The 16511-nt window shown below is 36.5% G+C and overlaps 1 protein-coding gene across 14 annotated transcripts in view; it reads left to right on the top strand.

Moving 5' to 3' along the window:
• The first annotated feature begins 352 nt into the window (after positions 1–352).
• The window catches only part of SLC4A10 (solute carrier family 4 member 10), a 309415-nt gene continuing 293256 nt past the window's right edge, over positions 353–16511 (top strand). For 9 of the 14 annotated variants that reach the window (XM_027129968.1, XM_027130003.1, XM_027129993.1 and 6 more), the window contains exon 1: positions 359–584. In XM_027129968.1, the coding sequence (XP_026985769.1) occupies positions 537–584 (48 nt within the window). In that variant the 5' untranslated portion in view covers positions 359–536. Of the gene's footprint in view, positions 585–16511 lie in introns of all 14 variants that reach the window. The other 5 variants (XM_027129959.1, XM_027129928.1, XM_027129950.1 and 2 more) reach the window with 1 other exon arrangement.

The following is a 16511-nucleotide window of genomic DNA, read 5'->3' as shown; positions in this document are numbered from 1 at the left end:
AGTTCAGTCTCACTAAGACATATCAATTTTGATGTCATCTCATGTGTCTTTAAACACCCCAGGTACTCAGAGCAGTATACCTAGTAAGCCTATTGACGTCATCTTGTTTGAATTTTGTCTCCTATGGGTTTCTGGGAATAAAGTGAATTGTCTCAAAGTGTCAAAATCTGGCTGAGCTGGTTGCAGTCCACGTTGGACTAGTCTATATAAGAGGTTAGCATCTTATGAGAGATTCTTAGTGTCCATCAGACTTGCAGCATTGCAGACTGTACTTTATACAAGTAGCCAGGTGTGGGCAGTGATACCGGGCTTGGGAAATCTCTCTTACCGGCCCAGGGATCCAAAGCGTTCAGTGCAAAACCTGGCCAGCCGCCCGAGTGAGTAGGAGCCATGTGACTCTGGTGAGCTGGAGTGTGCAATTGCCTCCTGCTTCAGAGCTACCTGATCCGAATACTAAGCAGAGCGAGTGCCGGGCTGAGTGTAAGGTACTGAAGACACTGCAGAGAAAGGTGCTTATTCCAGAGGCATTACAAAGCATGGAGATTAAAGACCAGGGAGCCCAAATGGAGCCGCTGCTGCCTACGGTAAGAGACAACCTGCTGTCACGTAGATTAACAGCGTTTGCAGCGAAACCTGTCAGGCAAGTGGTCTGCTAGCCAGGTTCAGCGAGTGTACTTTTGGGGTGGTGGATAGCTCCCACGACATACGGACAGGGGTCTCCTCCCATCTCGGGTGACTGAAATGCATAACGCAAAGCACATGATTTTTTTCCCCCTTCTCAATATGGATGCACTACCATGATGAAATGTCTCATGTTTGCTGCTGTTTGAAGAGAGGGCTAGGTTTAGCAGCAGGGACAGCTGTGTGTCTCTTTCCCTGTCTGTTACTGCCTGTCTCTCTGTTGGGCTATGCAGTCAAGCCCCTGCAAAGAAGCCCCCTTTTTATCATGTTTCTTCTGTGGTAAATTTCCTCCCCGTGCCTCATCCCCCTGACAGTGAGGTAAGGGAATCTGCTGCTGTTGCAGCTCTAGAGATTTAGTCTCTGCAGAAACCAGGGGAAAGGAGAACTGAAGGACCATTTGTGTGTGTGTGTGTGTGTGTGTGTCTGTGTGTGCTGTCAGTTTCTCTCAGAGGGAAATGTTGTCATGGCTCACATACAAAGAAGGTATGTATTTTGGGGGGCAGGCACACAATTCAGTTTTGAATATCTGAAATGTTCCTGAACTGTCATTTAGAAATAGCCTGTTTATCTCTGGGTCATAAGCTGCCTCCCTAGATCTAGGGTGAGTTCTTGGGCGAGTAGTTGATTTGCCTCTCCTCTCCACAATCTCCGACTGGCTCACAGACTTTGTAGTTCTTCAGACACATCCTTTCTCAGCCTAGAGCAGCTGATGTTGCTGTATTCATGGAAAAAAAGAAAACAACAACAACAACATTTTCTTGATGCAAAAGAGATGCCACACGCTAGCTTCCAGCCATCTATCAGCGCTGTCACAGCTCAGGACAGCAGAAATCTCCTCCCTGCACCAAACCAGGCCAAGGGGCTGTTCTCAGCTCTCTGTTACTCAGGTTGGTGACCCACCTTGCAGACTAGAGACTGGCGGCAAGCTGTCTGTTTCTGAGTCCATTGCTAGGCTTTGAACACATCTTTCAATCAAATCATTCCCCAGGGGGTATGAGCAAATTCTGGGCCACAGTATTTTTAGGGCCTTACCTCTCCTGCCGGGCTCAAAATCTGTAAAAGATTCCAGTTCGCGTCCCGGAATTGGCTGTGGCTACTGAGCATGCCCAGTTCTCCTCAGGACGCCAGTCTTGGGCAGGGAGGGAAGCAGGGAGATGAGAATAATGCAGGAGTCACCACCAAGAATGGAGCCTAAATAAAAGGCAGGGGCAGTGTCAGAGAGGGGGAAAAAAGGAAAGCATGCCACTTAGCTTGCCTGCTTAAAAGTAGAGACATTTCTTTACAGATCAAAGTGGAGTTATTTTACAAAAATGAGACTAAAAGATTTGTCTGTATTCCCAAACTTGAATAGAAACATAAATTAGGATTCTGTGGGTACTCAGAATAAAGAGTGTCAAGAATGTCAGAGTATTATTGTACCCTAGATGAGAGAGAGGAACTACATACACAGGAATTGGGGAATGGAGATTTAAGGAAGATTAAGATATAAGAAAAAACTCATTTTTATGGGGAAGGGGTTTGGAAGTTGTCCTAGAAAAGCAGGCTGAAGTCAGTTTGATGTGGCATATGAATTGCCCCTTGTGGGGAATATTTAAAGGGTTTAGGACCAAATGAGGATTAACTGGAAAGATTTAGAAGATGATGACATTATTGGGCTAGATGGGCAATCAGTTTGTGGCTTAAAAGAGTAGAGAAAATACAAGTTTGGCTGGAAAAGAAGGTCTGCAGTAAGTTGGATGGACATTTTTGAAGAGTCAAAAGTGTGCAATTCATGTGGACAATGGCCAGCACAAAATAATTACATAGTTTAATGGCAAGAGAGAATCATGTTAGCAGTTCATTATAAGGAAAATAAACCTGAGAGGCTAGAAAGGTTGTTGAATTAGTGGCTTATTTTTATACTTGTATAGTATTTTCAACTCCCTCAATTGCTTTTATGGCCTTTTTTTTTCCCCTCAAAAAAATCATGTTGAGTAAAGCAGATTTTATTGTCTTAATTTTAAGTATAAGGAATGGAGGCACAGGGAGTTTGAATAACATGTCTAAGTGATGAAGCCAGAACTACAATATAGGTCTTCTAAAACTAGTTCAGAAAAAAAAGCAGTATTTTTTTAACATTGCATTATTAACCAGGCCTATCATAATCAGATCCTCGGCTGGAGTTTCTATGCTTGGAAGAGAAAGGAAGAAATAGTTTAGGGGTCTTTTTTAGAAAATTAATCAGATGACTTTGCAAGTAATAATGTGAAAGGCGCTATGGCATAAAATTTTAAAACAAAGTCTTGTAGGTTCCAGCACTGCTGTTTACATGCTGTATAGTCTTGGGTGGGTGATTAAGCCTTAGTTTCTTCAGCTGAAAAATGGGAAGGAGATGGTACTTATCTCTTGTGTTTTGTGATGAGTAAATAAAATAATCTATGGGAAGTAGCTGGTATTTAGTAAGTTCTCAATAAAGTTAGCTGCTATTTTAATTGTTGATGGAAATACAGGCATTGAGATAAATTCTAAGTTTCAGGCTTTTATGAAAGATGGCTTATCAGTACTATTTGCTAAGAAGGAAAAGTGGGGAAATGGAACACTGGAAAACACTGTACAGTGGAGGTGGAAGGTGGGATTAATTATAGCTATGGAAACTTTGTAGTATGGTTGGAAAGCCATTTAGAAAGGCATTAAAAACCAAGATTAGATATGGGGCAGAAGCAGTCAGAGGTAGGTAAATAGAGGAGTAAGAGAGAAATAAAAATTATAAGAATGGATAAGTATGCCAAGTGAGTGAATGTATTAATCCTGACCTAAGTGGTAGGGTGGAATAGATTCCTTTTAAGCCTCCAATGTTTACCTTAATTTAGTATACCTAAGGTACATCTTAAGAGTTTGTGTGAAGGAGGCGCTGACATGTTCCTTTTTCTCTCAGTCCTTTTTAGGGAGCTTTGGAGATTATTTTCTTTTGCTGGACAAGGCCTCATTGCATCTGTAGGCCCTAATCACTCTAAGGGTTAGGACATTCAATTCTTCTAGGCTCAGAGTACAGCCTGGTAGCACCTAACTGTTCTGTCTGAAGCAATGGAACAAGCAAGGTTCAGAAGATTCATTCACTTATTAAATGCCTGCTGTTGGCCAAACATGTTCTTGGTGATGGGGTTACAGCAATGAATAAGACAGAGAAAAGCCCTGTCCACATGGACCTCACAATCTAGCTAATCTAGAGATAGGGGTCCATTTAACTCTTTGAGAGACTGCTATTTTCTCTTCAGATATTTAATCATTGTTATAAGCTCTTTGAGATGGGTATATATGGAGACTATATGTAATAGTAATGATGGTGACATCCTTACATCCTTTAGAACTCAAATATATTTAATTAAAAAAATTTTTGGCAAAAAAAAAAAAAAAAGAACTCAAATAGTCAGAGAGCATGGCCAGAAAAATAATCACACTTCCAATGTGTCATTTCTTTCTAACCTTGGAATGAGTTGTTTCAGAAGTCTAAACTGGGTATAGATAGACTACAGTGCATTGCAAGGTGCTTCAAGTGAATGGAGACATGTGGGTGCCACTCTCAACCCCTTTCTCTATGTAGAGAAGCTGCCACTCTTCCCTTCTCATATCTCATAGGATACATGACACTTGATCATTTGGCTTTCTGTGAAGATACTACTTTCAATCTGTATAGTAAATAGTAGTTAAGTTTTATTTATTGTTAGATAAATGTAAATTAGAGTTCTAATATATTCTTCCACTTGAAACAGTTGTCTCAGATACTCCTTGGGGGTGTGTTGCTCTTATTTAGGAAAAGGGAATAACTAGTCTATAATGCATCTATTTTGTACAATCATATATGTTTTGGTCAGAGAAGGACTGTAGCAATCAATTGGAGACTAGACTTTAGACTGTGACTTCTTAATTCACAGATGATGAAACTGAACATCAAAGAGATAAGGACATGTATTTAAGGGCAGGCACTTATACTAGTTAATGGAAGAGCTTGGTCTAGAGTCCCCATCTTGATTCCCAGTTCATCATTCTTTCCACTGTCCTATTCTAGCATAGAGTAAACAGATGAGTACTGAATTAAAATAATGATGGTAATTAGACAGTCTTTGTGAAGTAGTAATAGGTATTGTCTCAGCCTTGTGCTAAGCACAAATATCTCTAGTCTTTATGATAATCCTGAAAGGTTGCTAATATTATCTAGCCTTGACAGATGAGAAACTGATGCTCAGAGGACTGAATAAGTTACCCAGGTTCACATAGCTAATAAATACTGAGCTAGGATTTAAAAATATTGCACCTAACTAAAAAGTGGCTCGATTCTTTTAAATTAAAGCCAGTTAGAAAATAAATAGGAATCACATTATAAAGTGGGCTTTCATATCTACCTCTTCAAAAATGAAAGTACTGTGAAACAAGGTGCTATAAAATGTAAGGCATTGTAGGCCACATATTGCGTGATTCCATTTATTGAAATGTCCGTAATAGGCAAATTCTTGGAGACTAAAGTAGGTTAATGGTTGCCGGGGCTTGGGGTGTAGTGGAGAATTGAGAATGACTGCTAACAGCTATGGGGTTTCTTTTTGGAGTGATGGAAATGCTCTGGAAGTAGATAGTGGTGATGGTCGCACAACATTGTGAAAGTACTAAACACCACTGAATTGTGCACTGCAAAATGATCAATTTTATGTAAGAAAAAGTAAGTTGTTATTTAGCCATTAGCACTAACAGGGAGAAAGTTGAGGATCTAAACAATGCTTGTATCATTCATATTTATATAAATCAAGGAAAGGGCAAATAAAATACTCATAAAAGTTAAAAATAACTTCACACACACACACAAACACACACCGAGATAGTCTCTTCCACAGAATTTATTCTCTTTGTGATAATAATGCTGAGGTTGGCCAGGGTTTCAGCAAACTATCTGTAGACCCAGAGGTCTTTTGAAAATGTATCTTCAAATCTGAGTTAATAGAGTGTACGGCACATGTTATGTGTAAGAGAGGAAGAGAACTATTTAACCTGGGTCAAGTTGTTATTTCTTCTCTGAATCACCTTTATAAATTTCTCTTGATACTGTTTAAACTTTAACATAAGGAAAATCAAGCAACTAAGTTTCTAAGAAGCATTAAAGCTTATTTTGTGTTACTAACATTTTTTAAAGTCATTGTTGGTCTAGCCTCATAAAATATTATGTTACTGTATGGTATAGTAAGTCTAACTACAAAGAAAACATCAATTATTAACATTTTTTTAAACCTTTTAAAAAAATTTATTTGTTTTTTATTTTTTGGCTGTATTGGGTCTTCCTTGCTGCACGGCAGCTTTCTCTAGTTGCGGCGAGCGGGGGCGACTCTTCTTTGTGGTGCATGGGCTTCTCATTGTGGTGGCTTCTCTTGTTGTGGAGCACAGGCTCTAGGCACGTGGGCTTTAATAATTGCAGCACACGGGCTCAGTAGTTGTGGCTCACAGGCTTAGTTGCTCCAGGCATATGGGATCTTCCCAGACCAGGGAGCGAACCAGTGTCCCCTGCATTGGCAGGCAGATTCTTAACCATTACACCACCAGGGAAGTCCCAAAACTGTGCCATTTTACAATTAGCTGTATAAGGGTTTTGGTTTTGCACATTTTTGCCAACACTTTGTATTTTCTGGTTTTGTTTTGTTTTGTTTTTAGTAAATCCATTCTGAGTGTGAAGTATGCTGCTGTGATTTCGATTTGCATTTTCATAGTGACTAATTGTCTTAGTCCATTGGGGTTACTGTAACAAAACACAATAGACTGGGTGGTTTACTAACAACAGAAATTTATTTGGCACAATTCTGGAGACTGGGAAGTCCAAGACCAAGAATTGGCAGATTTGATACCTGGTGAGAGCCCTTTCCTGGTTCATAGATAGCCATCTTTTAGCATGTTCTCACTGTGGAGGTGGGAAGAGAGCTGTCTGGGCCTCTTTCATAAGGGTACTAATCCCAAAGGCCTTATCTTCTAATACCATCACACTGGAGATTAGGTTTCAACATCTGAATTTTTTGGGAACACAAATACCCAGTCAATAGCACTAACTTTTTATGTGCTTATTAGCCATTTGTATCTCTTCTTTGATGAAATGTCTATTAAATCTTTTGCCCATTTAAAAAATTGGTTATCATCTTCTTGACTTGTAAGAGTTTTTTTTAAAAATATATTTTGGATAAAGGATTCTTGTCAGAAATATGATTTGCAAATGTGTTCTCACTGTCTGGCCTTGTCTTTTAACTTTCTTAATGGTGACCTTTGAAACGCAAAAGTTTTATTAATTTTGATGACGTGCAATTTATTAATTTTTTCTTTTACTGATTGTGCTTTTGGTGTTGAATTTAAGAACTCTGCCTAGACCAAGGTCACAAAATTTTCTTGTATGTTTTTTTCTAGAAGTTTTATAGTTTCAGCTCCTACATGTAGATGAATGATCCATTCTGAGTTAGTTTTTGTGTATGGTGTGAGATAAGAGTTAAGTCCTCTTTATTGTTTTTGCTTTTTTAAAAAAATATACAGATATCCAATTGTCCTAGCACCATTTGCTGAAAAGACCACCTTTCTCCGTTGAATTGTCTTGGGAGCTTTGTTGAAATTAAATCGACTATAAATATAAGGTTATTTTTTTGGATGCTGAATTCTGTCTGTTCATCTATGTGAATATCCTTACCCTAATACCACACTGTCTGATTATTGAAGCTTTATAGTAAAATTTGAAATCAGGTAGTATAAACCCTTCAACTTTGTTCTTCTTTTTCAAAGTTGTTTTGGCTATTCTAGGTCCCACATTTCCATATAAATTTTAGGGCCCACTTGTTGATTGCTATGAAAAGCCTACAAGGGTCTTAATAGCAACTGATTGCTTTGAATTTATAGATCAATTTGGGGAGAATTACCTTCTTGACAATATTGGGTCTTCCAAGCGTATATGTGAACTGTCTCTCCATATATTTAGATCTTTAATTTCTTGTAGTAGTGTTTTCTAGTTTTATTTGTTTTAGTGAGGACTTCTATGTACTGTATCAAGGATGACATAAAAATTCCTGAGGTGCCATTCGTATAGAAGTTTCTATATTAAGCTTAGGCCCAATTCCAAATCGTTCAGAACTCCAGAGGTTTTCTCAGATGGCAAAAATGGAGTTTAATCTACAGACTCGGTGGGATAGAGTGAGAATGTAATAATAGCCAAGGACTCTGTATAGTTTTGATTTAGTGATAAAGTTCTTATATTATCAGTATCATCAAGAATTGCTCATTCATCATGAAAATTATGCTCTAAGGATCTAATAAGCAAGTTTTGAAAGAATTTTCCCATTCCATATTGAACGTGTTAGGTTGCCTGGGTTCCTCCAACGTTTATTTGTACCTCTGCTTCTTCTTGCTTATCCTGCAAAACCAAAATTATTCAGAGAAGGCTATTGCTTCCTAATGACTATTTTCTTCTTTTTGACAATGAGGGTTTGATATCAGAGATGATGACCTAGTCAAATTCCAGAAAGCAAGTGCCATAAAAAGTAGTTAGATATATAACAACTACTGTAAAACACAGCTCTGCTTACGAAGCACATTTAATTATCATGAGATTCATGCTGCTTCTTTCATAAATACAGTGGCGATTTTCTGTTGATATTTAAGCTGCTCTGGTAATAATCCTCTTCAAACTCTTTTTGATTTTCTCAGACACAAGAATATAGTTAAAAAATGAAAAAGAAATGCAGACAGCAAGACACAGACGTAATATATAATATGATTTGTGATTTGAGTGCATACTATGCACTTTATGTTTCATTAACACATAACTTCATAGTATAAATGCCTGTAAAAAAATCTGATTTTTTTTTTTGCGGTACGCGGGCCTCTCACTGTTGTGGCCTCTCCCATTGCAGAGCACAGGCTCCGGACGCGCAGGCTCAGCGGCCATGGCTCACGGGCCCAGCCGCTTCGCGGCATGTGGGATCTTCCTGGACCGGGGCACGAACCCATGTCCCCTGCATCGGCAGGCAGACTCTCAACCACTGCGCCACCAGGGAAGACCCCAAAAATCTGATTTTTATGTAATTTTACAGAACATCTCTAGTAGATACAAAATTTTGATATTTTTCCCCCCCAAACCTTAAAACCTTAAACTCAAAGACCACTTGCGTCAGAATCAACAGGAGAACTCATTAAAAACCCAAGTTCTGGGTCTTACTCAAGCTTATAGGCTTAGAATATCAAAGGGGTGGTGCCAATAAACAAACAATTTAAAGAACTCTCTAGGTGATTCTTTTTTTTCTTTTTTTTTTTTTTGCGCTACGCGGCCCTCTCACTGCTGTGGCCTCTCCCGCTGCGGAGCACAGGCTCCGGACGCGCAGGCTCAGCGGCCCTGGCTCCCGGGCCCAGCCGCTCCGCGGCATGTGGGATCTTCCCGGACCGGGGCACAAAGCTGTGTCCCCTGCATCGGCAGGCGGACTCTCAACTACTGCGCCACCAGGGAAGCCCCTAGGTGATTCTTATGATCATGAAAGTTTGAGAATCTTTACCTTAAAAAAATAACAAAATAAAAAATTATGTCTTTGAATTATTTTACTTGTGGGAATGCTAGGAGACCAAATTTTGCAATAAAATAAAGTGACCTTTTTTTAAATAAATCGTAATGGATTAGGAAATTAAGTTCTTACTGCCTGTTTTACTCATTTAGTATTTATTACATATTACATATCACTTTGCAATTTATATATGTATACAAAACTATTTTTACTTATATATAAATACACACATATATAACTTGTTTCCTCAATTAGAGTGCTAGATTCTTAAAAGTAGAGTCTGCTTCAGACAATTTTGTGCTGCTCTCACAGAGTCAAGGGCATGGAAAGTCCTTTTTATACAAATCATGGGTTATTAGGCAGCAACACTAGTAGACACCAGTTGTCAAGAACTGAAACTGAAGTCATACAGTTCTAACTCTTCTAATTAGTGGGTATGCCAACTTTGGCAAGTTGCCTAGCGGTTCAAAGCCTCACTTTTCTTATCTATAAAATAGGGATGATAACAATAATAGCATCTACCTCATGGGTTTGTGAGAATCAGTGAATTATGTACATATTACCTATATAATTAGGTACCCATGCATTTATATATATGTTATACTTTTAGGAGTAATGACAAAATAATAGCAATTATTGTTATTATTGGCTTAATATTTTTCCTTTTGATTGAAGATAATTACATCAAAGATTTTTATACCTAATATGCATAATTCATTTGATCATTGACTCAATAATGCTTATTCAATAACTTTATTTATTCATCTGACAGTAATAAGATGAATAATAATATAATCTGGTAAGTATATTTTTCCTAATTATAAAATTAATACTTATTTTTTAGGGTAGCTTAGAAAGCATAGAAAAATAAATATAAAAGAAAACATTCATTTTGCTATTTTTTAGCTCTTTATTTTGAGATAATTTTGTACCTAAAGAATAATTGCAAAAACAGTACGAAGAGTTCCTGTATACCTTTTGTCCACCTTGCCATGTTAATATCTTACATAACTATAGTTAGTAATTAAATCCAGGAAATTAACATTGATACAATTCTATTAACTCAACCAAATATCTTTTAGGGTATCACCGGTTTTTCCACTAATGTCCTTTTTCTGTTTCAGGATCCCATTTTGTGTTCAGATATCATGTCTCTTTAATCATCTCCAATTTGTGAGTTACTCAATCTTCCCTTATCTTTCATAACTTTGACACTCTTGAGGTGTACAGTCAGTTTTTTTGTAGATTATCTCTCAATTTGTGCTTGTCTGAAGTTCTCCTAATTAGATTGAGGTTATGCATTTTTTTTGTCAAGAATATGACCAAAATGAAATGAACCCTTCTCAGTGCATCATATCAGGGGATAGATGATATCTTATTTCTGGGGATATTAACCTTGATTACAGTTGGATTTTCCACTGTAAAGTTAAAAAGTTTCCCTTTGTAATGATATCTTAGGGGAGATACTTTGAGACTATGCAAATATCTTGTTTCTCTTCAAACTTTTGCCTACTAATTTTAGCATTCATCAATGAATATTTCCTGCTTATTACCTATTTGTTACTGTGGTATTTGCTTAATAGTGACTTGTTATAGTGACTTGTTCTCTCATTCTTTTTGCATTTAGAAATTAGAATTTTTTCCTATAGGGAAGAGCTGTCACTTCTCCTCCATTTATTTATTTATTCAATTGCTTATTTCATATGGACTCAAAGATATTTATTTTATTTTATGGGCCATAACACAATACTCTCAGAATTCACTTTGTTGCTCAAATGGTTTCATCTTTGGGCATTAGGAACTCCTTTCAACTGGCTCTCATCATTTCAATATGCTCCCATTCTTTATTTGAGCACTTTCTTAGTATCTGGGGCCATAATATTTTCCAGGGTCATCTTGTATTTACCCTGCCTCAGCCCTGGAATCAGCTGTTTCTTTAAGGAGCTACTAGGCGAAGTTTTGAGGCTATTTATAAATATTGCTAAATTTTTTTTCCAGAAAGATTGTATAGCCAGTTTTCACTTTCACTTGACGTTTCACTAGCGTTTTAAAAACGGTGACAATTCGCCTGGTAAACATTTTACCAACACTTTCTTCTGTGTTCCATTTCTAACTTTGTTTACCATTAGGTAGTGTTTTTCTGTGAAGTAGGTTTCTTTTAAAAATCACAGTTCAGAAGAAACATTGAACTATTTGAAAAATTCCTCAGTTTAGTTCACCTTGCTTAAGGTATTACTGAAATGCTGCATAAGACAATCACTAACATCTCTTTTATACGTGGCTCCCTTGTACAGGGAAGGTATGAGCCTCAAGCCCGTTATTACAGATCAGTGCTAGATACCATTTTGGCCATGAGAATTTTCAGTCTTCTTTGAATGAATGAAATGGTTCATCTACTTCCTCAAAAGCCACAGACATTATTTAAAAAATTTTTTTTTAAAGAATGAAGTTAAGATCAGTCCAGGGACTTCCCCGGCAGTCCAGTGGTTAAGACTCTGCCTTCCAATGCAGGAGGCGTGGGTTCAATCCCTGGTTGGGGAACTAAGATCCCACATGCCATGGGGTGCAGCCAGAAACATAAAAAAAAAAAAAATATCAGTCCAATTAATAAGGTGTTACAGTGTCTTATCCTTTTCCTCGGCCTTACTATTAGTCTATGATAGACTAGATATACACACTCAGATTTTATTAGTTGTATTAAGATGATTCTTATGTACAGTACTTTCAATTTTTTCAGTCCTTAAGATGAGTCTGTCATTCTTATTTGAGCCATTTAGAACCTTTCATGTCATCAAAACCGTGTTGAAGAAGTACTTGAAGATCCTGATAGATGGCAAACTTGACAGAAGTAAAATTTCTAGACCTTCCTATATATTGTTACTTAAATAAAACATGATTTGGACCCTGTGCATAATTCTCTGATTTAATAATTCTTTTTATCTTTATGTGGTTTGAAAAAAAATTAGTTTTTAAAAACTGGGATTAGGATTAATCTATTTTAAATCAAGTAATTTAGTGACAGATATACAACAGTAATTGTTTTATATTTGTCTTGACATTGTGAGTAAGAAAGTACTTTCTATTTAGGTCTTTCTTTAACATAAATTTCCATTATAAATGGTTATCATAAAAGCTAAATAATAACAATTCCTGAATATCAGTTCTCTTAGCCTGATATTAGAAGCTGTTTAGATACCAGTGCCAGTCTAATAAAAGAAGTTGGAATCTCCAGTACAGACCATTTCTGTAATGTAAGGTAACAAAATATTTTTCCAAATCTTTATAAGGACAAAAATGCAGAAATGGTGAACTTAGTATTGACTTTGTCCATTCAAAAATCAGTGATGCTTTATCGTAATTCAGGGAATTCTAACCATAGTATATTCACTTAAAACATATTGAGTCAGCCTTGAACCCAGCTTTAAAAAGATCAGCCTTTCACAAACTTGATTTTAGTAGCTTATAATTTCACTTGTTCCCTTTTATGATTTAAAAATGTTATTTCACTTGCTTTCACATCCTAAACTTCACTATCTCTCTTAGCTATATAATTCAGTACTCCTAGTCTTTCTCATCTAAACAGATTTCTCCCATTTGTAGATGGTTGCATGGTCTGGCATAGGACATAATGGGCTTATGCCTTTGATTCCCTAGAATAGTGATATATCTTGATTCAAAGTATCTAGTTAGCTCAATAGTTCTCTTGATTTCAGATAGACCAAATATTTTCGAATGAATTCTACTACCTAATTTAATGGTTGCATTGAAGCTTTTGACATTAGAATCAGTTTTTCTTGGAAAAATATACTTTCCTGATGTTTTTCTTGGTTCAGAAGATATCTTGAAGAGGGAATTGAAAGCCTTCAAAAGTTTATTGAATCTCAGATTCTTCCATAAAATGATAATTTGATGATGATGTTTCAATAATTTATAGACGCATGTTTATATTTATCTTAAAAGTACCTGCATATATAGAAAGCAAGAAGCAAGAGCACTTGACAAAATGCAATTGAACTTTAATACAAGTGTTAATATATAAATAGTTCATATTGTTTAATCTGAAATTTCAATCAATTAATTTACATTAATTACATTTATAGTAGCCCTTATATTGGGTAAGAATGGAGGAGGTAAAGAAGTAGCTTTGCTGTCTTTTAAGAAATGCAGCAAGGATTCTACTTCCTCGGGGAGGTATCATGAAATGTTCCAATCATGGGCTTAAGAAATATTTTGCACTGCTTTGATCATGATGTCTTTGTGCAGGTGATGTATGATAAAGGGAGAATAAGATCAGACAAATAAATAAGGCTCAAAGATAATTAAAATGATCTTTTTAAGTCAATAGTTTCAGTGTTCTGTGTTCTTTTATGAGATGGTCAGTCAGGTGCGGCCACAAGAAGAAACAGAGTAGAGGCTGAGGAAAATAAAATTTTCCATCCTTATCCAGTATTTTTCAAAGAAAAACAAACACACAAACTGAAAAAAAACAAAGACAAAAACAACACTTGTTAAAACATTTCGAGGACTTTCTGGACTACAATTTGGAATGACCATAAGGTTAGATTAAAATTAAGTACGGATGGATCTTAATCCATCTAACGCTTCACAATAAGCGATTAGGCATGAGAGAGTAGAGGCCATTTGATTTTCAGAGGTAATAATTTAATAATCAGGAGCAATCGAGGAGGACATTATACTAAGTGAAATAAACCAGATGCAGAAAGACAAATACTGCATGATCTCACTTATATGTGGAATCTGAAATAGTCACATAGAAGCAGAGAATAGGAGAGTGATTACCAGGGTTTGGGGAGAAAGGGAAATGGGGAAGTGTTGGTCAAAGGGTACAGAATTTCAGTTACGGAGAATAAATACTTTCTGGAGATCTACTGTAAAAAAAAGTGAATAGAATATATAAACATAATAAGGTGGGAGCACTTTTATACAAATTTTGTCAATATTGAACAAAAGATATGATGATTGAAACTATATGTCAATTGATCAAGTACTGATAAATATATCAAGCCAAATTATGTATGTGTCTGGAACAATATGATTACAAGTGACACAGCAAAATAATGAGATAAAGAAAGATTATTAAATAAATGATGCTAGGACACTTCACTATTTTCGAAATTAAGTTCAGATTCTTATTTTTACTTACTTCTGACTAAATTCCAGATTAAACATTGTAGAAATAGGTGTGTTGATCTGTGTATCTCTTTGGGCTATCAAGCTGTTTAAACATTAAAGAAACAGAAGATATATACATATCTATATCGTGTCTGTCTATTGAAGCAATTGAGAATTGGAAGGGACTTTTATCTCTAAAAATAGAGTTTTGTTCTATGTTTTATGGTCAGTCAATTGTGGAAGAGATATAGGAGAGGCTTAGGAAAGCCATGTATATTATACTCACAGGCCGTAGAGAGGGACTTGCTGCATGTTATCCAGGGTCAAGGGGAAGCACCAGGTTTTAGTCAAGTGGCAGAAGACAAGAGCAAGGAAAAAGTTGAGGCCAGAGCCTTTATTGGGGTTTCTGCAGGAAAGGCAAGTCAGGGTAAGCAGTTTAGAACTGTCCAGTTTGAATACTTCTGGCAGGCTTTGGCTATAGGGGTGGTCTCTAGTTGTCTGGTTACCTGTCCCTAGGATGATATAGGACAAGAGAAATATTGGCTTGGCTGTGTGAGTTAGATAAGGAGGAAGTTGAGGGTATAGACTTGGGATTGGTTGGTTGCATATGAAAGTCATGTTTCATATGTTCTTAAGTTCTTAATTTTCTTTAGAATTTAGCTAGCCCTGGAAGGAGCAGTCTTTCCCTGGGTCTGTAAGGTACAAACAATACAGAAACTAAAGTTACCATAATTGGTTCTGTGATGAATGGATGTCAAATAGATAAATACAGAATCTAAGAAAACACAGAACAGATGCATATCCTGTATTAATCTATAAATTCTCTTTAAAAATAAAATTTAAAAAGTACCTGTCAGGCCAGGTGTGACCAACCCACTTTATCTACTGATACATCCATTTGTGGGAAGGATTTTGGGAATTCCCCCAATAAGTTTTTCTCTCTTGGTTTTATATGCTCCAATGAAACTATGGACTTTGATGGAAATTTTAGTAAAAATTGCAGATATATCAGTAATATTTTTTATATTACATAATCTCGTGATATTTGCCCATAGCTAATGTACGTGTGTGTATATGTATGTATGCATACGTATATATAACATCAACAAAGAGAAATATATAGGAAAGACAACGTATAATTCTCATTAGCCTCACACTGATTTTTCTCCCTACCCTTTCACAAGTGGATTAGTGATTATTTAATGTTGATCTGACTTTCTAATTACATATTCCTTTCTGATAAGCCATTACAGTGGTTTTATATTACGTGAGTAAAGATACAGGAGTTCACCTTTGATTATTTTGGATAAAGCCTGCATAAGAAAACACATTGTATTGTTTGGACTTTGATATATTTTCAAGAAGCTAAGATTTTTTAAAACAATGTAATACTCCCAAAGAATTTAGTGTTGGCTGAACATTCAAAATGAAAACCAAGTAAAGGAATTTTACGTAAGTCTGAGGGCCAGTTAAAATAAAGATCAATGAACATTTGTCAAATGCTGAGAATGTGTTTGGAAACTTTTTGAATCTTATTCATTTTTGTTCACCTGAATTATATACAAAAATCCATTTAATATTAATAAGCATTTACCTATGGATGAGGGAAAGAGACTAAGGAAAAGATTCATTACAGACAACTTCTCTGCTGCATATGACTGTTCTATGAATTAAATCAAGCTTTTAAAAAAGTTTGACAGAAGTTTACGTTACCACTGAATGTAATGGTTAACTAACTACATACAAAATTTAGTAATTGCCCAAAGTTTTCTTTGACAATTTTAGCTTCTAGTGCTAGTGACAGGTTTTTTTTTTGAAAGTCCGTGGTATTCTGTGATCTATTTGTAATGAAGCTAAACAGATAAATTGATTAAATTTCCATAAGAAACAGGTTCAGAATCAGGATAGCAATGCATAAAAGTAAAATATGGTTATGGCTCATAATTAAAATGACCCTCTGTTTAGACCCCTTGGCTTAATCCCATTGAAGACTAGCTACACTTATTTTTGATAGTCTTCAATTTGAGCAGTTAAAATTTGTTTAAAAAATTCCTTTAGGGCTTCCCTGGTGGTGCAGTGGTTGAGAGTCCGCCTGCCGATGCAGGGGACGCGGGTTCGTGCCCCGGTCTGGGAAGATCCCACATGCCGCGGAGCGGC

This window comes from Aethalodelphis obliquidens, unplaced genomic scaffold, assembly GCF_003676395.1.
Source record: "Aethalodelphis obliquidens isolate GAN/ISIS:26980383/991018 unplaced genomic scaffold, ASM367639v1 scaffold2, whole genome shotgun sequence".
Taxonomy (NCBI): domain Eukaryota; kingdom Metazoa; phylum Chordata; class Mammalia; order Artiodactyla; family Delphinidae; genus Aethalodelphis; species Aethalodelphis obliquidens.
This window is presented reverse-complemented; position numbering and strand designations above follow the sequence as displayed.